The sequence below is a fragment of the Trachinotus anak genome, unplaced genomic scaffold (genome assembly GCF_046630095.1).
Source record: "Trachinotus anak isolate AG129_WGS33_773 ecotype Australia unplaced genomic scaffold, CSIRO_AGI_Tana_v1 ptg000009l, whole genome shotgun sequence".
Taxonomy (NCBI): Eukaryota; Metazoa; Chordata; class Actinopteri; order Carangiformes; family Carangidae; genus Trachinotus; species Trachinotus anak.
In genome coordinates this window covers 10,233,877-10,254,594 of record NW_027273860.1, presented here as the reverse complement: position 1 = coordinate 10,254,594, position 20,718 = coordinate 10,233,877, and the positions used below count along the sequence as shown (strand labels likewise).

At 43.6% G+C, this 20,718-nt stretch overlaps 2 protein-coding genes across 3 annotated transcripts in view; both read left to right on the top strand.

Annotated features, from left to right (window-relative positions):
- Positions 1 to 460: 460 nt before the first annotated feature.
- LOC139625346 (suppressor of tumorigenicity 14 protein homolog) lies at positions 461 to 10,779 on the top strand. Its single transcript, XM_071485223.1, has 19 exons — positions 461 to 725; positions 1,303 to 1,489; positions 1,614 to 1,738; positions 2,883 to 2,950; positions 3,100 to 3,293; positions 3,626 to 3,721; positions 4,262 to 4,481; positions 4,670 to 4,812; positions 4,998 to 5,095; positions 5,297 to 5,406; positions 5,604 to 5,737; positions 5,864 to 5,968; positions 6,221 to 6,331; positions 6,431 to 6,544; positions 6,696 to 6,815; positions 6,943 to 7,126; positions 7,206 to 7,477; positions 7,647 to 7,783; positions 8,827 to 10,779. Exons 1-19 carry the CDS (start codon positions 645 to 647, stop codon positions 8,992 to 8,994), a joined length of 2,667 nt encoding a protein of 888 aa, XP_071341324.1. The 5' UTR covers positions 461 to 644; the 3' UTR covers positions 8,995 to 10,779.
- A 647-nt stretch (positions 10,780 to 11,426) lies between these two features.
- The window catches only part of flt1 (fms related receptor tyrosine kinase 1), a 34,594-nt gene continuing 25,302 nt past the window's right edge, over positions 11,427 to 20,718 (top strand). Inside the window, exons 1-4 of one of the 2 annotated variants that reach the window (XM_071485211.1) lie at positions 11,427 to 11,765; positions 14,505 to 14,601; positions 15,320 to 15,525; positions 17,996 to 18,120. In XM_071485211.1, coding sequence (XP_071341312.1) covers positions 11,708 to 11,765; positions 14,505 to 14,601; positions 15,320 to 15,525; positions 17,996 to 18,120 — 486 coding nt within the window. In that variant the 5' untranslated portion in view covers positions 11,427 to 11,707. The remainder of the gene's footprint in view (positions 11,766 to 14,504; positions 14,602 to 15,319; positions 15,526 to 17,995; positions 18,121 to 20,718) is intronic. The other variant, XM_071485213.1, reaches the window with a different exon arrangement.

Below are 20,718 nucleotides of genomic sequence, written 5' to 3'. Positions count from 1 at the left end.
TGTGATTTTTTTTTTCTTCTTCTTCTTCTTTCTTTTGGTGATACTACAAGGTGCTGTTGACAAGTGACTCAAAAAGATACCCTCAATGAAGCAAAGATAAAGAGCCTTCAAACATTTTTATCCTCTCCAGGTATTTCTGCTGCACTGACTATAAGCCTGTATTAAATTCTCTCAGTCTAATAATGCACAGGTTTGATGCCAGATCTGTAATTGCAGGTTCTGTCTTGCTTTGCGCCCCCGTGGAGCATCCAAGGGCACAGCAGCCAGGCTCTGACTGTAACACCTCACACACGTTTCCCTCAAACACTCTTTTGTCCCTCTGAGCTTAACTCCCGCATACACTGAGAGAAAGTTTGCCCACAATATCTGTCGCACGGATGGTTGTGCGGATTGTTCCCTTTCATAGTGGTCCCATTGTCCCCGCACTGCATTCTGGGGCTCCGTGTGACACCTGCCTCCCAGTTCAGGTAAACGGGAGGCGGTGAATGGCCGCCGCATCCGAGCCGCTCAGGTCGGATTTCTGCGCTTTTTTTTTTTTTTTTGCAGTGGAAGCGGCAGCGGGGGTTTCCTCTCTCTCTCTCCATCGTTTCTATGCCTGAGGTATTGTTGCATATCGCCTCTCCGGAGCTAAACGGGACAGTGCTATGAGGACTCTCCCTAAAAGCAAAACTTGCGAAGTGTACTCCGTCTCTGAGCATGGGCGCGCAGGCTGCTCCGCTGCACAGGTGAGTTATCTCTTTGCGCTTTTCATTGCGCGTTAAAGACGATGCCAAACCACAGTTTGCTGCCTGTAGGAACTATTTTCTCTGGCTGTATCAAAAAAACTAGTCTGTTTTTTAGACTTTTTTGTTTTGTTTTGTTTTTTTTTTTACAACACCAGGGGCATACTCAATAATCAGTGCCCATCAAACCTGGGCATCCATGGTTCATCTTGATAGCAAAATCCGTCTCTAGGGATTTGGGGGTCTGGTTCTCATGAATGTCCATGCCACTTGATTGAGTGCTGACACCGCAGAGCCAGGCCGTGGGAAAGCAGACGCCTGTAGCCACGCTTTGTCTGCTCCCCTGGGGAATCCTGCCAACCCCTCAAATGTTTTAGGAGATCCTTTCAGCTCAAAGATGTTCACCGTTGCTCTCAGTAAATCAGAGACTGCTCAGTCACAAGATCTATGGCTCATTGATTTAGACATGCCGGCTGCATTTTCTTTATTGCTCCATATATAAATAAAATCCAAACAATTAGAAGCAACTTGAGCACAGACATAAAGAGCCAGTATGATATTTGAGTCGTGTCTCTGGAAGGGAGAGGGGGAGTTAAAGGAGCCCACCCAGTCCCTGAGCCCCCCCACGAAGCCTGAGGATCAAGCAAAGCAGAGGGTGGAGGGGGGGCGAGCTCCAGCCTGTGGCTCCTGGAGGAGGTGGATGTTGGGTCTCCTGCCTTTCTTTCCCTTCACTGCTGCCATTGCACTGACCCTCCACTACTTAACATGTGAGTACAGACCTGCTCCTCCTCGACTTCGCCTGTCCTTAAACATGTGTTTATTTTTACTTCCATCTACAGTGCAGCTGTCTCACATCTCTACCTCCTCCTCCTCCTCCTCCTCCTCCTCCAGCTCCGCCTTCCTCAGTGTTCTTCCTCGGAGGCAGCGTGGAGTTCCCAAACCTGAGCTTCTCCTCAGAGCTGACTGACTCCACCTCCCCACAGTTCCGCCTGCAGGCTCAGGCTTTGGACCATTATGTAAGTGGGACGTTGAACTTGTCAGTCACTGCCTCCCCTCTGAATGACAGTTTTTGGTGTTTCACCTTCCCAATCTGGGCTGAAGCTGATCAAGCTGCTCTAACATTGATATGCTTCACTACAGCAGGCTACTACTGTCTTTTATGCTGTGCTTTCAAAGCACTGCTGCCGTCTTTCTCATTCCTGTTCTCCTCTCCTGCGGTCTGTCTTTTGCATTCTTATTCATATGCTTTTCTCCTTTGCTACTTTGTCCTCTATTTCCTTCCCTGTCCCTCTCTCTGTCTTTCTCTGGTGGTGTTAAATGTAAAGCTGAAACAGGAGCCGGCCACAGTGTGTGTGCGAGTTCCTGAGACCCCCAGGGACAGGGCCCTTTCAGGGCTTAGGACAAGCCCGGCATTTGTGAGCCCAGCTAGGCCCAGGCAGCAAGAGTGAGAGGAAGAGCAGGCCTTCAATAAAAACATTGTCTGTGTAGCTTTCACACAATCAGCCACTCTGTGCGCCGTACACTACAGAGAGCAGGAGAACCTCAGTTTGACGCAAGGGTTGAGAGGGAGAGACAGGGCAGTAGGGCAGGCTGGGATGACAGAAGGAATCGGGGCTGGACAGAGATATGACAAGGGGGATTTGGGTTTTGGGAGCAAAATGTCAGATGCTTGGCTGCACAGTCTTGCTCAACAGTTGGGAAATGGTGAAATGATAGGCAGAAATTCCCAAAGGTCTGCAGTGATATCCAGTAATGTCCCTGTAATCAGCTGGGAGGGTGAGTTCGCAGGCTTGTAAAGCGGTCATAGTATCTGTGCGGCGATCTGTTCATTAAAGAACAGGTGAACTCGAGGCCAGTAGCCCATACCACCCAGGGTCCTACCTGCACACAGCCTGCAGGTAGAAGCACAATGGAGCTCTGTGCTGCTCAAAGTCAACATACACACATGCAGAGTCTGATACACACACACAGACGCACAAGAACAATGCTGTTGTTGAACTCGGGCTGCACGTTCAACCAGGTGTGTTCATGTGTCGCTTACACAGGAACAGTGACCTCACTTGCACCGCTCTGATGTCACAGCTACAGTACTGCAGTGTGTTCATTACGGGGGTTAATGTTTTGTTTTCTGTCTTTTCCTTTTTCTTTTTTTATAAACAGTTCTCAGAACTCTATGAGTCTTCTGCGTGGAGCTCCTACCACCTGCGCTCAGGAATTACTGCCTTCAGGTATCCTGCACCAAAACAAATCTCACTGATGAACTGCAATGTGCAAGAATGTCTGAATATAAACAATGTGCATGACAATAACATACTCGGCTTTATGCTGCTGTGAGCTTTAGAAAAATAGCGACATTGTAAACCCTTTTTTGTGACAGTGAAGGAGCAGAAGGGCTCAATGTCTTCTACTGGAGTAAATTCTCCGCCCCGGACGATGTTGCCATGGCAATACGGACGTCCAGCCCAGAGAGGCTGCAGCGCAAACTTCCCGGGAGCCACAAGTTGCAGCAGGACAGCTGCAACGAGCAGCGCTACTACATGGAGCGAGATGACGACATGCTCCACCTACTGGGTAGAGGCTCTCACTGTTGTCTTCATGCACATTAAACACACACATACACTATGTACGGGGTCTACATGTGATTTCTTTTGTTTAAAAGCAGTTTCTGAAATATATGGATATATGTAGCGTTATCATATAGATAATAGCAATGCTTCACATTACATTTCAAATAGAAACACATTTAGAAACTAGTAATTAACAGCTAACTCTTTGTAAATGCTTTATAATTGTTTCACCCATGTTTTATTAATGTACTGAAAGTTATTTTCATATTGAAAGTGTATTGCTTTAGATTTTACTATTTTGACGTCTGACGTGTGTGCCTGTGTGTGTGCATTTAGGTTTGGACCCTGACGACTTTGAATCAGAAGAAAAATCTGACAAGATTAAGAATCCAAACAGCATCCAGAGTGGGAAGTGGCAGCTCGGCTTCCAAGGTGAGGACAGCACACCTCTGTCTTGATGCTACCAATCTGTGTTGAACGGTCTTGAATTTATGACTGAAGCAATCTATATTTTTGCTTTTGAAGTGCCTGTGTAATGAAAAGCTGCATTTGTCATTTGCTTTTAACTACTGTAGAGTATATTGTAAGGTTGTTTCCCTGGTCTGCCTTTCTAAATCTAACAAGCCTGTGACGAGGTGTACTTGACTACATGTGTGACAAATTACAGGAAAAACATGAATAGATGAGTGGAGAAACATATGAAATGCAGATGCTTCTGTGCAGGGCATGAAAGGTCACTGTAAACATTTATGTGTATGAAAATGATGTTAATCATATGCTGTGGCTTTCGTATTCAACATAACCAACATCTGTGTGAGATTCTGGACCAGCTTATTAGCCGCCATCACCTCGTGGCGAGACACCTCGTATTGGTTTTTCCTTTAACTTGTCACCCATCTGTTTGTGCGTATTGATGTGATTAACACAGACAATATACATTTTGTAAATATTTCCATTACTTCCCCTGTGTAGCAATGTCCTTTGACCTCTATGCCAAATATGGCAACAACCGCACCCTGAGCCTCGTGAGTCCCAAGAAGCCGTACTACCAGTGGCGTCTACGTGTGCCGTCTGGTCATGTAGTTCGACTGGTTATCCTCACCCTGCATGGTGCCACGCCAGGAAGCTGCACTGCCCACAAGCTCTCAGCCTACGACTTCTTGCTTCCTTTACAGAACAAGATCATTGCCAGGTAAAGACATTTTATGGCCTTTTTTTTTTGTCTGGAGTTATTGTGAAAACATCTGTACTATTTTTATGTTATATTTGTCTTTGGGGAGGTCAGAGGTCAGTTTCTTACTGTGTCAGTGCAAGAGTCTTTGTATATATTTTAATGTATATTTTTTACATATGGCTACTTGATGCATGCACCTCTCTCAGGTGGTGTGGGCTGCCTGTCTCGGGTTCGTCTCCAGTCATGAAGCTGACATCCTCTGGGAATGTCATGTTAGTCACCTTCTCCTTCAGCAGACAGAGGGATGGAGCCATCTTCAAAGCATACTTCCAGGCCATCCCAAAAGCAGGTAGGAATGTTCTCACAAAGAGATAAAACCATATGTTATACTGTCAAATTTCCAATAATTTTGTATGATATCTTCATGTTACTGCCTTTGTAATGGAATAATTTGTTTGCATTGATTAGCAAAAGAAGAGCAAAGTTGCCTTGGTGTTTTTATGCACTTAAATATGTGACCATCTCCCCCTGCAGGTTGTGGAGGCTCAATTACCTCTTGGAACGGCTCTATTTCCTCGCCCTACTACCCTTCCTATTACCCTCCTAATATAGACTGCACCTGGACACTGCGGGTGAGCCTGCTTGTGCATGTGTGTATGTGTGTGTGTGTGTGTGTGTGTGTGTGTGTGTGTGTGTGTGTGTGTGTGTGTGTCAGTAACATCGAAAGAATAAAGAGAAACTGAAGGGTAAAGAATGAAAGAGTGACTCATCCCTGTGTTATTTAGCCTGTCCACACTTCAGCATTCTTCAGCTGTCTGTGGTTTCTTTATCAGGCGCCGTTGCCAGGATACCTGATCTCCATGACGATCGTGACAATGGACATTCAAGATTCCCCGTCATCAGACGGCTGTGAGAAAGACTGGCTGGACATAGGAGGGGTCAAGTGAGTCGTGAAACTGAACTGTGTTGCAACCGCGGTGCACACAAACAAGGGTTAGGATTAGCACATCATCGAAATCAGTCAAATTAAGAAATGTTTTGAGAATATTCCTTCACTTACTCTGATTTTTGGTGTGTTTTATCGCATAATTATTCTGGACCTTCCATTTTTTTTCCAATTCCTTTCCTTTGGGTATCTAGACTTTGTAACCCCGTATCAGACAGCAGCAAAAAGCAAGTGTACTCCTCTCCTCTCTCACTCCACTTCCACTCCGATGAATCTCTCACTCACAAGGGCTTCTACTTGCTCTACCGAGCCTTCTCTCCAGAGGGCAGTAAGTCAAATCTGATGTTTTCACCCCATCATAGCAAGTGCAGTTTAAGGTTTTTTTTTTAAAATTTCATGTAGACAAAAACCAATTGAACAATTAAAATTAAGTGTCCTTGCTCTCTATCTCCAGCTTGTCCTCGCCAGTTTCGCTGTGGAGATGGGCGCTGTATCCCTCTGAGGAAGGTGTGTGATGGAGTTAAGGACTGCTCAGATGGACGAGACGAGGCTAAATGCTGTAAGTCTTGTTGCCTAAGGGCTGTGCACTTGTCCCATTCTGTCTGATTAAGTCTTGAGTCTGATTTCTAGTTTATAAATATATATATTTTGGCCTGACAAGATGTTGTTTGGCTGCCTCCTGTAGATGTAAAAGTGTCAAAATCTGCTATTACTTTGATTTTAAAGGCACAAACCTTGTGCTAGACTCAGATTTGTGTGTTTTTTTTTGTGTTTCACTGTGCATGTTTGCACATATGTGTAAAACATGTAGCATCCTGCAGGCCAGGGGAGGTGTTGTGTGGCAATGGCCAGTGTAAGCCTCAAAGCAGCCAGTGTGTCAGTCAGAGCACCTGTGCAGACAGCAGTGAGGAGGGCGCCTGTGGTGAGCGGAGAAATACTAATGCTAATGTTACACATACATGTGCTGTACTGTGTTTGGAAAGCTCATTTTAATGGGGTCCATTCTGTTTCCTCTTGTCAGGAGGTAAATGTTACCACGTGTGTCCCAACAAGGTGTGTTTGCCAAAGTCTGCAGTGTGTGATGGTGTGACCGACTGCAGAGACCGCAGCGATGAACTCAACTGTACCAGAGCATGTGAGTAGTCGTGACATCAGTTACCGGTTTCACTAATTGACTTAAGAGTGTTTTTTGGCAATATGCTGTATTTTTTTTATTTAACTATTTTTATATATATTTTGTCCTTTTGGCTAAGTATGTCTTTCAGTCTCTGTCATTCTCTCATTAGATCTTAAAGGCTGCTCCTCATCCTCGTATAAATGTGCCAATGGAAAGTGTGTTAGTAAGGTCAATCCTGAGTGTGATGGAGTAAAAGACTGTTTTGATGGCTCTGATGAGCTGCGCTGTGGTAAGTACTCACTCACAAACTCAGACTCATGTACTTGTGACTGAAGATACAGTGACCTGGTGTCTCCTCATGGATTCTCATGTTTTTCATGTTTTTTCTTGTCCTCCTGTCCGTCTCTCCCTCCCAGGCTGTGGCACCAGGCCCAGGAAGCGTACTAAGATAGTGGGTGGCTCTGATGCCGGGGCGGGGTCTTGGCCATGGCAGGTCAGCCTCCAGATGGATCGCTATGGCCATGTCTGTGGAGCCACCTTGGTCTCCAGCCGCTGGCTCATCTCTGCAGCTCACTGCTTCCAGGACTCAGATGCCATTAAGTAAGAAGGATACCTGAAAGCCTCATCATGATAGTCATAATGGATGTGTATGTACTCTTCATGCATAGTGTGTCTGCAGATACTCAGATGCTCGTGCATGGCGGGCCTACATGGGAATGCGCGTGATGACTACGGGGAACAACGGAGCAGCCACCAGACCGATCCGGCGGATCCTCCTCCACCCACAGTACGACCAGTTCACCTCTGACTATGACATCGCCCTTCTTGAGCTCAGCGCTCCCATCTTCTTCAATGACTTGGTGCAGCCTGTGTGCGTCCCCGCCTCCTCACACACCTTCACCACAGGGACCAGCTGCTTTGTCACAGGCTGGGGTGTGCTCATGGAGGACGGTGAGAGCTGGCCAAAACTATCTAATGAAACTGAAGCACTAGATCACAGAAAGTACGGTCTTTCTGGTGTCATTTTGAGGCAGCTGCAGTATAAACAAGCATAAAGACATGGTCAGATTTTTCAGATAACTGACACTGTTTCCATTTTTTGTGTTTCTGTTGACTAAAGGTGAACTGGCCTCTCGCTTACAAGAGGCTTCAGTGAAGATCATCAGCAGGAACACTTGTAACAAGCTGTATGACGACGCCGTCACTCCCAGGATGCTGTGTGCTGGGAACTTGCAGGGAGGGGTGGATGCTTGCCAGGTGAGTGTGTGCATCAGTGTGAATTTTACCTTGCTTATCTCGTGAAGGCACCGCTTTGCACAAAATTGATCACATTTCCAGTTAACGGCTGAAGACAGTTGTTGCTATTTGAGGCTTTAACTGGAAACAGTTAAAGTGAAACTGTGAAAACTGTTATGGACAACAAATAACCTGGAAGTGGTTACATAACAGATAAGGATGAGATTTCACACACAAGAGTTAAACTGAAAGTATTATGAATAGTAGCCTACATGACAGGTTAGCACCAGATTAGTTGCCAGATTAGTTAGCTAACAACATTGTCCCTCATGCCAGTATCACCAGTGAAAGATCTACATTAAGTACAGAAATTAAGTAATTAATCTGGTATACATAAAATGTACTGGCAATGCTTTGGTATAGCAGCCAGTATAATATAATAAATCACAATCACAAAACGGCTATAATAAAAAAACTCCTACAGGTGATGCTCCAATAGTGCCAAATGGGGAGCAGATAAAAGATGTCTGTCAATATTTGTTTGGTCACAGATCAGACAAAATGGTGGCTGTAACAATGTCAGTGTAGGAACCTCAGATTCATTTTGAAATCACTCCATATTCATTATTTACTCTCCAATATTTTATGTGAGGGTCTGAAAATACACTGTAATGGTATCCACTATATAATGTGCCGTCAAAAATGAAACAGTGGCTTGTGGCCCTGCAGCTGTCAGTCATGACTCAGAATGATGTTGATTAGAAACTGCTGAGCGTCCATTATCTAGGGTGTAGTGAGTGAGCAAGGGGGTGATTTTCCTCACAGCCAACAGCTGATGACAGAATATTACTAATGCTTGAGTGTGTCATATCGTATGTGTCATAAGATTTCTATCGATATTTCTTGAACTTTCTGCGGTAAACCTCACTTCAGCTGCTCGGGAATTTTTTCAATGTACAGCCACAATTTAAAAATCTGGCTCAGAAGGTTTACTGTATTTCTTTATGTGTGAATCTTTTTTTGTCGGACTGTTTATCTGTGTGTGTGTGTGTCTGTGGCCTCAGGGTGACTCTGGAGGTCCACTGGTGTGTCTAGAGCGTGGCAGACGGTGGTTCCTTGCGGGGATCGTGAGCTGGGGTGAAGGCTGTGCGAGGCAGAACCGTCCTGGCGTCTACACACAGGTGGTGAAGTTCAGCGACTGGATCCATCAGCAGACTAAAGGACAGGTGTGACTGAACGACAGACTAAACACACAGGACGAAAGGCTTCACACATGGAGTCTTATCTCCAGACTGCTTTCGTGATTGCATGACAACTTATTCACACAGTTTTTGAGAGCACGTTCATGGCAACACGTCAGTGGGGGCACCATCGCTGCCAAACCAACCAGCTTCCGTACTGTCTCTGCTAGCTCAGACCTGGTCTCAAACAGTGGCTATGTTGACATGCACAAAAACTTCAACACTTAACCTGAATATTAAATTAACTTGGTTCTGGGTCACCACACATAAATGTTAGAATTTACTTGGAAGGCGTTCTTTAGATTACAAGATTTATGATGAATTACAAACTATACTAGAAAAACACTCTTCTAGCCTTTGGGTTTTGCTCGCTTCACACATGCAGACTAAACTGTGGGTCAGTATTACTACTACTTACGAACATTAGAATCCAAATTTTCCTCCTTCCTATTAGATGAAACATACTATGCACTCATTATCTTATGTTTATATTTTACCAAAAAAATTGGAATTCATCAGATAATCTAAAAATCAGGTTATTACAAACACCAGTTGCTGTGCAAAAACTCTGGGACGTGACCATCTTTGAATGACTCCTATGCTTAATCAGCAGCTCATGTCCATTTTCTCCATATTTTTGCTATCTACTTCCTGTTTATGTAAGGCATCATCTGAGCTGCACTTGCCACAAGAGGACCTCAGTCATTGTAAACTGTGACCTCTTGCAGCTAAAAGCACCACGTTTATTTGCGTAGGATCATAAATCCAGATGGAAATCTGGTTAAACTGTTCTGCTTTTAGAAAATCTAAAAAAAAAACCACCAAAAAAACCAAAAAAAAAGTATCGCTGTTAAATGCCTGTTGTGATCTACTATTTTGAAAGTAATAGTATGGAAGTCTCCTCACTTGGCACCAAAGACCAGCCTGTAGCAGGTTGATAGGTCAGGACCCACTTTAACCTTTAAACCTCTGGCTTCAGAGCAGATTTGAGGTTGGCCAAAGTACAGCCAGCAGCCAGGTTATCCTCTGCATGTTCTTGCAGCCAGTTACCTTGCTTTTCTAATGTCCTTCCTGCTCCTTTTTTCCTGTCCCAGCTGCATTGTTCACAACAGAGTTGGTGACCCTGTCAGGTGTTGCCAAAAAAAAAAAAAAAAAAAAATCAGTCTTTTTATTGAAGGTGGAAAAAGTTCTCTCCCCACAATATGTAACCACATATTCTTTCCCTCATCTCCATTTGTCCATGTACTGTATATGTGTGTTCACTGACTCACTGTATGTGTTGTTTTTGTACTGTATGTATGTGGATTTGTATATCATGTGTTTATCCGGGTCATAGCCTTTTGTTAAATATATTCTGTAGTGGAGTGAATAATCCCTCAATGGGAGGCGGTAATATATTTTGCATTTCAGATTTACTGTGATGTTTTAATTTATCTTTACGGTGCCTCCTTTCTATTTCATGCTCGATGAAAAGGCATGATCACAGCTCCTCTTAAAACCATGATCCAGCTACTACTGACCAAATAAGATTATCTGGTGAAAAGCTTTCAAATCACTTTTTGTTCACACTTGCATTTTTCCGGGTCCCCTGCTCTCTCCTCTCATTCAGCTCACATCTCCACCTAGTGGCAATCTGTACAATTGCTTTCTTTTACTGTATCTCTTGAGGGGATGATGCACCTTACACCCAAAGCATTGCTAAATGATATCAGATTATATGCCTTTATATTAAAGACACCATTTCCAACAGCAGCTCAGACATGTGTTTCTCATCAAAACTCTGACTGTATTTTGACGTTTACCCTTTTCTTAACTTTATCCTGGGAAGTCTCTGCAGCTACACTTGCAATTGGTGCTTTTAACCTTTACCTGCTGAGTGTGACACACCTGTGCAGTAGCTATACATTATATATTAATTATCTACACCTAAGGATATAGCAACACAAGTTGTCTGTCTTGTGATTTGTGTTTCCTGTGGTGAAATCAGAATTTTCTCACATGCTCTTCCGAGGAATACAGCTGGTTATTCCTTCTTTGGGGAAAGATCACCACTTTGGAATCAGAGAGACGTGTCTGCCAAGTTGTTGATCAGGACACCACGTTTACTCCGGTTCCTACGTGCTGATCACCGCGTAGCCTACTCCAATCTACATACATGATTTCACCACTGTTGCCAATGTGCGCATCCTCTGTGCCATACAGTGGTGCTTAGCCTGTTCTGAATATGTGATGACTTTGACAGCTAAGGATATACTTCACGCATAAAAACAAAAACTGAAAATTGGTCAAAAAGAGCCAATTTGAACACCACAGTATTATTTCATCAACACCTCGCTGGTCGGTGGGTTGACCACAGGGGAGAACTAAAAAGGGGACTGCTGTTACGCGCCTTGGGTGTGTCGGTGGACGTCACGGAAGTCCGCTATCCGGTGGCTGCACTGTGGGAACTGTATAAATCTGCGCCGCCATCCAAAACGATGGGAAAAAGTTGCACTGGAGTTCAAGCGTGGTGTCCTGTTGCGTGATCTCCCGCAGCTCTCCTCAGGAAACCAACCATCTCCACTCACTGACCGCCAGCGCCGAGCGCAGCAGCCAAGTGCGCTCTGCTGTCTGTAGTCCGCTCTTTTGGGGGGAAAACAGCAGGAATTTAACTTGTTGCATATTTGGTATTTGAAAGCCGCTTTCTGCGTCGGACTCGCCAGACATGATGAATCGTATTCTCATCTACCTGCTATATGGATTGTATGGTGTTTTAGCAAAAGGTGAGTAACAGGTTTCCTTTTGTTGCTGCGCCGCATGCACGGTGCACAGAGCACCTGCTGTAAAAAAAAAAAAGTAGAGCTATGACTTACAGCGCAACATTTGTATTTTCTTAATTCAGTTTAACTGTAAACCGAAGAGAAAATATTGTGCAAGTTGCAACCTGTCGAAAATTGCAAATTACGCACGACTTTTATTGTTGATGTCATTTCCCGTGTACCAGAGTGTGCGGGGGGTTATTAAGGACCCGGGAGCTCTTTGTGAGGAGAGATATTTTCATCACAGAGACAGAGCCGTCAGTTTTTTCTTTGGAGGAAAACAAAAGACGCGCAAATTCCTGCGGTGTGCGTGCGTGTGTGTGTGTGAGCGCACTCATTAATCAGCCAATTAAGTGATCGCTGCGATCACTGTTGAGCTTGTAAACCTCTGCCCGCTCCAAGTGCAGCGAGGGAGATAAGCGCTGTCCTGCGGGACTCTTGTTTGGATAACGCAGACCTCTGTGGCCGGGCTCCTTGTGCGTTTGGCCCCGGTTGAATGGACACACGCAGGGCGTTGTTTCCTGAGACTGATGAGTTTGTCAAATGGACGCTCTGATATAAATGAACGAGGGGTCGCGACCATCTGAGGGAAAACATCCACTGAGCAGGAACCATTGTTAATGTGCGCTTATTGCTGGAACAGTCGGCAGGTTGCTTTTGTGCGCCCCACGGATCTCTGTGCTGTTGTTGCCAAACTGTGCTGTTTTTTTTTTTTACTGCAACATTAAATGAAACATAACATCAGTCAATTTTTAGCATTAAATATCATTAAATACAGATGATCAATTCATTTGACATGTACCACAGCAGTTTGTGGGCCTGAGTGTATTTAGCGCTTAAGTTTAATGAAAACCAAAGCAATTGTTTCCAGTAGTTGTCTCGACAAATAATTGTTCCTCTTTTTGTTTACAAAAAGTAAACAGGACTAATGATCTCGCCCTAAACAAACATTTCCTTAAAAATGCAATGACTAATAATGAATTGGCCAAACAAATATTTTTTTAAATGTAGTAATTAAAAAGGCCACAGTAATAGTGACAGTCCTGATGATTCTTGTGGTTGTATGTACATATATAAATTCCCATAGCACAGATTAATGTGCAGTCATATTCATCCCAATGTCATTGCCAAAGTTCATACAATTCACTTTATTATGATATTATCACCACATTACTAAGAGAAATGTACATATTTTTTTTCTTCAGAAAAAAATAGAAATTGTGAAACATCTAAATATATCTCTAATATGACATAACACATAAATTATATCAATTCAGTGATATGTGGTGAATTATTTATTCATCCCATTTGTTATTTGAAAGCATCATACCGCAGAAAATCGTACCCTGGAATGATTCTCTAGAAATTATCTCCACAGACAGAAGCAGTGATATAAAATTCAGTACAAAAAGGAATTCAGTTGAATATCACTTTTGTATGAATAATAGAGGTTTTTTGCCTTCATGCTGCCAAATAATTCTTCCAAACTTCCTGAGAAGTCAGTGGAGGGGAATTTCCCGAGTTGTTATGAATGGAGCGTGAAACCTGCCACAAGAGGATTATTGTGTGACTTATACTTTTCTGTTATTAATATTGTGATGTTTAGAACAAATAAAGTGAACTTCCTTTTGGCCAAGTGAGAAAGCAGGAAAACTGTACTGAATTATTTGGAAATTAGGCTTTTAGCCACTTCACAGCTTTTTGAAAAGGCCCCAAAAGGCCTGGAGGAGATCCTTAACTTCCCCTCTGTCTTCCTTTATCCTGCCGTGTGTGTGTGTGTGTGTGTGTGTTTCTTGCCTACCCACACTATCAAATCCAAGGAAATAGTGTAGGAAGTGCTAGCAGAGTGAGTAATGCTAGATCTGCTCAATTGGGCATCCACTGGGAACAATGATGCTGACAATGAATGGGAATAATGGACTTTAGTGATAAACTCACTAACTGCCTTACAAGTGATTTAACTACTCACAGAGCAGTGGGATAGTTGTGTTTTGAGCTGTGTGTTGTACAATCTATAAGGAGCAGTCAGAGTGAAGGACGGACTTCCCTGAATGATGTTTCCGCTGTTGTTGAGAGGAAGGAAGGGCGGACAGACAGCCGTCTTTATCTCTCATTAATAAACCCCAGCGATGGAGTGGAGAAATGCTGTTTGATTTGATAAACAAGAGGGACACTGCTTACGCATTTCCACACAAGTGGCCTGAGCAAGGAGATGCAAGGAGGGTCACAGATACTGTGGCCTGGATGGAGGTCGTGCCAGGGAGCTGGGACTCACCAAGACAGCTCCTTAAGAATTCAATGTTGTCCACTTTGTAATGGACTGTGCTTACAGGACATGTCCAAAGTATTTGTTGGTTGTAAAGTGTTTTGTCTACCAGGATTTCCTCTAAAAGTGCTCTCATGTTCAGCTGGCTTGATTCAAGGGGATTTGGATTGTGTTAAATATAAATGCAAAGATACAACATACACCACACCTGTTTACTCTATAAAGCCCCCATTTCAGCAGATATACAGTATATTCTGTCCAAGACCCTGAATTACAACCTGACCTTGACCTCTGACCTCACAGGAGAGGGGCAAATAATACAAGAGTTCCACCTTATCTTGTAATTACTACTGAACAACCAGATTTCACACATTCTTAATGCATTTACTCAGTAATTATATGTTTCTTGTGTTCTGTGTTCTTTCTTCTGTCTGCAGATAAAGAACAAAAGGGCAAATACAGTGTCCCTATCCTGGATGTGAAAACTCGACAGTTGGTCCTGGACACCAACCAGACACTACTGCTCAGCTGCAGGTGAGTGTCAGGTGGATAGATTGGGGGGGGATTAAAGCCAACATGCCCCCAAACTTGGCTTCTTAATATTTACAGAAAGACACTGATCATTAGAGTCAAATTAAAGTTGTAGTTGTTCAATTTAGTTCTATAAAGTTGGATTCAGAAGAACTTCATCCCAAATCACTTCCATATAAGTGTCAATATTTTTTTCTAATTTTTTCCAATTTGTAGCATTTTTCTTCCAGCAGCTTCTGTAGCCTTAAGATTTGTGTCAGTTTTTTCATTTAAAAAAATTTGTTTAACAATTACCAGCAACTGGGCCTATGCTGATGGAGCCTTTTACTTGCATCTAATGGTATTTTTATCAGATATCTGTAACACTGAAAAGCAGTGTAAGCAATTTGTGTTTTATTTGCTTTTGCTTTTGCTTTTGCTTTTAAGAGTTGCATTCTCTTTTTCTTTACCTAACACAAAAAAACAAAACACAATAAATAGAAACCAAAACATAAAGAATTTGAGTTTTTAAAAAAGACCTTTATAGCTCCCTCATTAGGCCCCTCAGTGAAATTTAAGTCTCTGGGACACATTGAAGAGGCTTCATTCTTCCACCCTTCTACCTGCATATGGTAAAACAAGCATTAGATAAAGAGACAGAGTTCCTATGACATAAGCTGAATGTGAACATAAAACTTTGCCCAGTGTATTTTAGTTTCAATCCCCTCTACCTGTTGGCCAGGGGTCGCTGGGAGCTGACATGGGCGTTCCCATCAGGTCTGGCCAGAGATCAGGTGCGGGTGGAGGAATCTCGCTGTGGGAGGAGAGGTCAGCAGTACTGCAGCCGCTTGACTGTCAGCCACAGCCAGGCCCAGCACACCGGCCTGTTCCGCTGCAGATATCGGCACCGACCTCGAAAACAGAGCCCTGTTTATGTATATGTCACAGGTAACACACTATTGCACTTTTTTCTTCTTTATCTTTTCTGCCTTTCTTTCTGTTCTTTTAGTGGATCTTGTACTCACTTCTTCACCCTGTTGTACTCATTGTTTATATCCCCAGGTTAAACAGGATGTGGTGGGTGCTAAATACAGACCAATGCCAGAGAGCCAATTATATCTAAACACTGTTTGTCCCAACAACACATCCTTCTGGATGACTCTGGCACAGTTTCTCCCACCTCCTCCCCTGCCTCTCTTTTCTCAGCCCAGGCCTACCTCCCTGTTGTCTATATATAAATCCTTTTTTACTTTCGTTTACGTGCTACCTCGAGGCCAGGAATAGCCCAGCTGCTGAAAGGCTCAGGCCCGGGCAGAGTTTCCCAGGGCATCAGCCTTATCTGCTCTGCTCAGCCTTGCTTGAAGCATCCTGTGCTTGGGGGAGGAGGGGAAGGGCTCGAAGGGGGTGTGCTGGGAGGGGATGTCGCTGTGTCTCTACAAGGTGGCGGCAAGGAGGTGTGTGGAAGTGTGTTTATGTGTGTTTGTGAGAGGAGCTGAGAAGGATAAGATGAAGGCCAGAGGCTCAGTGGTATCCAGGGGCAGAGGAGGCACGATGTCTACCCAGCCGGCTCCTCCCTGTCCTGGAAGGTGACGCTATTCGGGTTGGGCATTACCGGGTGTGGAGCTGGGCTGATGGCCAGGGTCACAGGGCATGCTACTGTTTGGCCAACAGGACCCTCGGGGGCCATCAATCGCTCAGGTCGCCATGTCCATTAAGCGTCAGACTTGGCCTGCAGCTCTGCTCAGACGTTGCCTCCCTCCTTTAGTCCTCTATTAGGAATCAAAGCAAGAGAAGGAAGCCCTCAGTCCGCTAGTCCTTGGGGTACTTTTGTTCGAATGTTCAGAGATTTGCTTTCCTTGAATAACACCCTATGGTAACAAACAATACAGTGAGCAACACCCACACCTTTGAATGGCACAGAACTATTACAGTAGTCGAGCTGGGAGGAGAAAGCTCAGAGAGGCCGTTTGATTGCTTCTAAACAATCTGTGTGTTTATTGTTGACTGCAGGCAGTCATTTGCTGAATGGGTATTCAATGAATGGGTGTGGAGGCCAGTGTATGTTTAGGAGTGTGTGTCTGTTTGTTTTTGTTTGTTGTTGAGATTGATACTTGGAAGTGTGTATGTTTGTTTGTGTGTTTGTGCATAGAAACAAGTGATTGTTTTCTTTCCTTTCTGTGTGTGCATGAAATTAAAGGGTCAGTTCACAGAAAATTATTTTTTGAAAAAACAGATCATCTCACTCGGTCAAGAGGGTAATTTTTATCACCCTCGCTTTTATTGTTTCAGGTAGATTTTCTCAGTAAAATCTCACCACAGACCAGATGAGGGAAGATCTGAGGTGAAAAAAAATGTTGATACAGTCATCTGAGTTGTCTTCTGTTATTTTCATAGCTTCAAAGCAATAAACTGAAGGAGCTGCAGTTAGTGGTGGTGTGGCGAATGCTTGGACCTTTTTTTTTTATGCCCTGGGTTTTGCCTCTCAGGACACATGCATACAGACAGCCCTCCCTAACTGGTGAAGGTGCAAACACTTCCAAGGCTGAAATAAAGAACTGCCAAATAAGTTTTTTCTTTTTTTTAATTCTCGTAAAAGTAGATAAAGATGCAAATAAACAGACATGTAACAGGCATGTTGCAAGCGCTTGTCTGTTTGTTAGATTTCTGCCTCTATGCCAAGGCAACAACAGCTTATCTTTCCTGAAACTATGTGAAACATTTAATTGGAATTAGTCCCTAATCAAGAAATATTTCCTAAGAAAACCGTTTGCGATGATGAAAGTGGATTATTCAGTTTATCCACTGATTCTGGAAAGAGATGTTGTTGTTGAATTTTTAAATGACAGTTTTCAGTGTATTCGTTTCATTCACCCTCAGGTACACATCCAGAAATATCAAAAATGAATAGAGCTAAAACAGTTGGTTAATTGATCAATGTTTCGATCCACAGAAATCTTATTTACAATGATTTTGATAATTGAGTAATAATTTCTGTACTTTTTCAAGCAAAAGTATCAAACCATCTCATTTTAGCTTTTTTGCATTTGCTGCTTATCTCTCTTTTATATCAATGCAAATTTAATATCTGTTTTCAATTGTCAGCTTGGGCTCTGAGAAGCTGTGGTGGGCGTTTTTCAGAAAGCAAAAACTAATAATCGATTAACCAAGGAAATAATCTACAGATTTTTTTGATAATTGATGTAATAGTTAAATGCAGCCCTGATATATACACTGCAAATAAAACCCGGACAAGCAAAACCACAGTTAGTACAAGGCTCACCACTCACCACAGGTTTAAACTGTACACATGTTTGTATGATATTTGTGCATAAGACAGAAAGAGTCTTTTTTATGCATTCATTTTACATGCTTATTATCTGTACCATATGTGTCCCTGACCGCAGTGTTTGGGTTTCAGACAGCCAGCGGCCATTTGTGGAACATCCGGGTATGAGCCCAGATGTGTTGTACCTGAAGGAGAGGCAGCCGCTGGTCATCCCCTGCCGGGTCACCCACCCCAATGTCACCACCACTCTGGTCAAGGTCAGTGCAAAAAATATGAATCAAATGACAACAACTCCTGTTCAGAGATCTGCTCTGCATCTTCTTTACATGTAGTCCATGTATCTACACACTCACGTCACACTTTGCTCACTCACACCACTCTTTCGTTCTCTTGCACATCATCATTCGCCCCAGTTTTTTCCATCAGGGCTAACATATACACACAATGCACTGTCCCGTTGTTTCTCTCTCTCCAGATCATTTGCCACATTGTTCTTATCTTGGCAGCCATTACACTGTGGCGTGTGTGTCCGTTTGTTTATGTCCGTCTGCGGATATGTGTGAAAGTGTGTGCGGATATGTTTGAGAGTGTTGGTGCTTGAGTGCTGAGTGAGGGGGAGAGTTGGCAGAGTTACTAAGTGCAAATAGGAGCATTTAGAGTGGTTGCTAACTGCATGTCTGTGTTTGTATGAGTGCATGCATTAGTGTGTATGATAGTATATCAGTGTATAGTGGGTCTGTAGGTCAGTGTTTAAATCTATAAGTTAAAAGAGATTGTGCCTGTCTGTACACACCTTCAAGATCAGTCAGAGATGCCACTTCCTTTTCGGGCTTTTGCCAATCAACCGGCGCCCACAGCAGCACTGGCTTCACCTCTGGAGACAGGACGGACGTAGGGTTTGGAGTGCCCCACTGGCCCCAAGCCAGGAGCACTTCCCACATCTCAACCTCTACCTCTTGTAGTAAGAATCTTGGCTGCCAGCTTCCCCGAATGATGCTTTAAACAGCTGGTGTGCCTGGTGGAGGAAGCAGAGGTAGCTACTGTTGGCCCCTGACAGATCAAAGTCCAGTCCTTTCTCTTCAATCATAGTATGATGGCTTGTGCGTCACAGTAGGAAGCTTATTGTGGTGTAATTACAATAGAGTAACCATTAAACATGCAGAAGGCTCTGGATTAGAAAAACCAATTAAGGAATATGAGTAGGTGTTGATTAAAATCATATTTTTTTCTTCTCAGATATTTCATGGTCCTACACTTCCTATCATTCAAAGCATCTTTTTTAGACCTTGTCTGCCTGATAAATGTTTGACATGTCTGTCAAACTCCTCAGCCCTTGTTTGTACCACATGGCGTCTTTTAAAAATTTCAAATTTCTCAACTTAATGTCAATTAGATTCTTTTTTTCATCCGTCCTCTAGAGCAAGAAAAGATGTACAGCTAAAGCTGTTGGGAATGTCACTGGTTTGGGTTTTTGGTGTTTAGTCACAGTTATTACATGGGGACATGAATATCTGTGCCACATTTCACGTCAATCCATCCAGTAGGTGTTGAGAAATTTCACAAACTGCAAATGCTGTCCTCATCATCGTGCTAGAGGAAAAGTCAGGGGATGATCAAAGCCAGATGAATTCATCATCTTTGGAATGTGATTGTCAGGACAAAATTCCTCAGCAATCCATCCAATAGTTGGTGGTACATTTCAGCCTGGACCTGAAGAGGCGGATCGACAGACTAACGTTGCCGTCCAGAGTCCCGCTGCTAACATGGCTAATAAACAAGAGGAAAACCACAACAAGAGGAACTTCAAGTTTTTAAGGATCTGGAATCCAGAAAGTGCAAAACAGAGATTTATAATTTTTAAAAATCCTACTGGTTCTCCAAACTCTAAATATAATCTTTAAAGAGACACAATTGGACATCAACACACACACACACACACATGCTTTTGTCTTGCTTCCATCTCCTCACAAATGCCTGGAACCACTAAGGTAATTATTCTAAAAATAGTTTTCCTCCTCTTCCTTCTTCTGCCTCTTCCTTCTCGAACCTGCGCTGGCCACTCTGAACCAGGAATCCGCTCACTGTCACAACCTCTGGAGTGTTTTTTTCCTGGAGGGATTTAGCACTTTGCTGGGAGCTTTAACATGACCCTTCTCAGCGGGAACAATACCCAGGAGGCTCTGCTCTCTCTTGCTCTGTCCGTGAAAGTGACCAGCAGGTCCCGGAGGTCCGGGATGATGGGGTTGACCTGGGGTTCCAGTCAAAATGTCTATATCCTGCGGTAACCGGATGCGAGTGGATTGACTGGAGTCACGTTTCTCATATCCTGACTCCCCCTTACTCGTTCGCTCCTCCCCTGTCTCCACCTACACCACCGCCTCCACCCTTGCCTCGCCTCCATGAGGAGTTAGAAGATAGGTGTAAGAGGGGCAGAGAGGGCACTAAGGGCGCTTAGATGGGGCTTTGGTGAGTTTGGGAGGAGGGAAGAGTGGGAAGCATCGAATTTACAATGGGGGGGGTCTACCTGCTCCCTTGAGAGTGGGTGGGAGGCTTCCACTGTGTCACAGTAACACTTCCTTGAGGCTGCTTCCAAGAAAACAACAAGGTTAGACAGTTACACAAGCCAAGAAACTAGATTATAAAACCAACACTGTGAGAATACAGTCATCTTCATTTGGAATTTCCTTCAGGAAGTTTTTCATGTGACCAAAAAATTTCACTGGTCCCAAAAAGGACTTACTACTAACTTCCTTGAACCTGAAAAGGATCCGTTCATCAAAATGCACAAGACCAAACCAGGATTAAACCCAAGCGGAGCTCGAGCTGCACAAGAAACCAGTCACACAAACTTTACG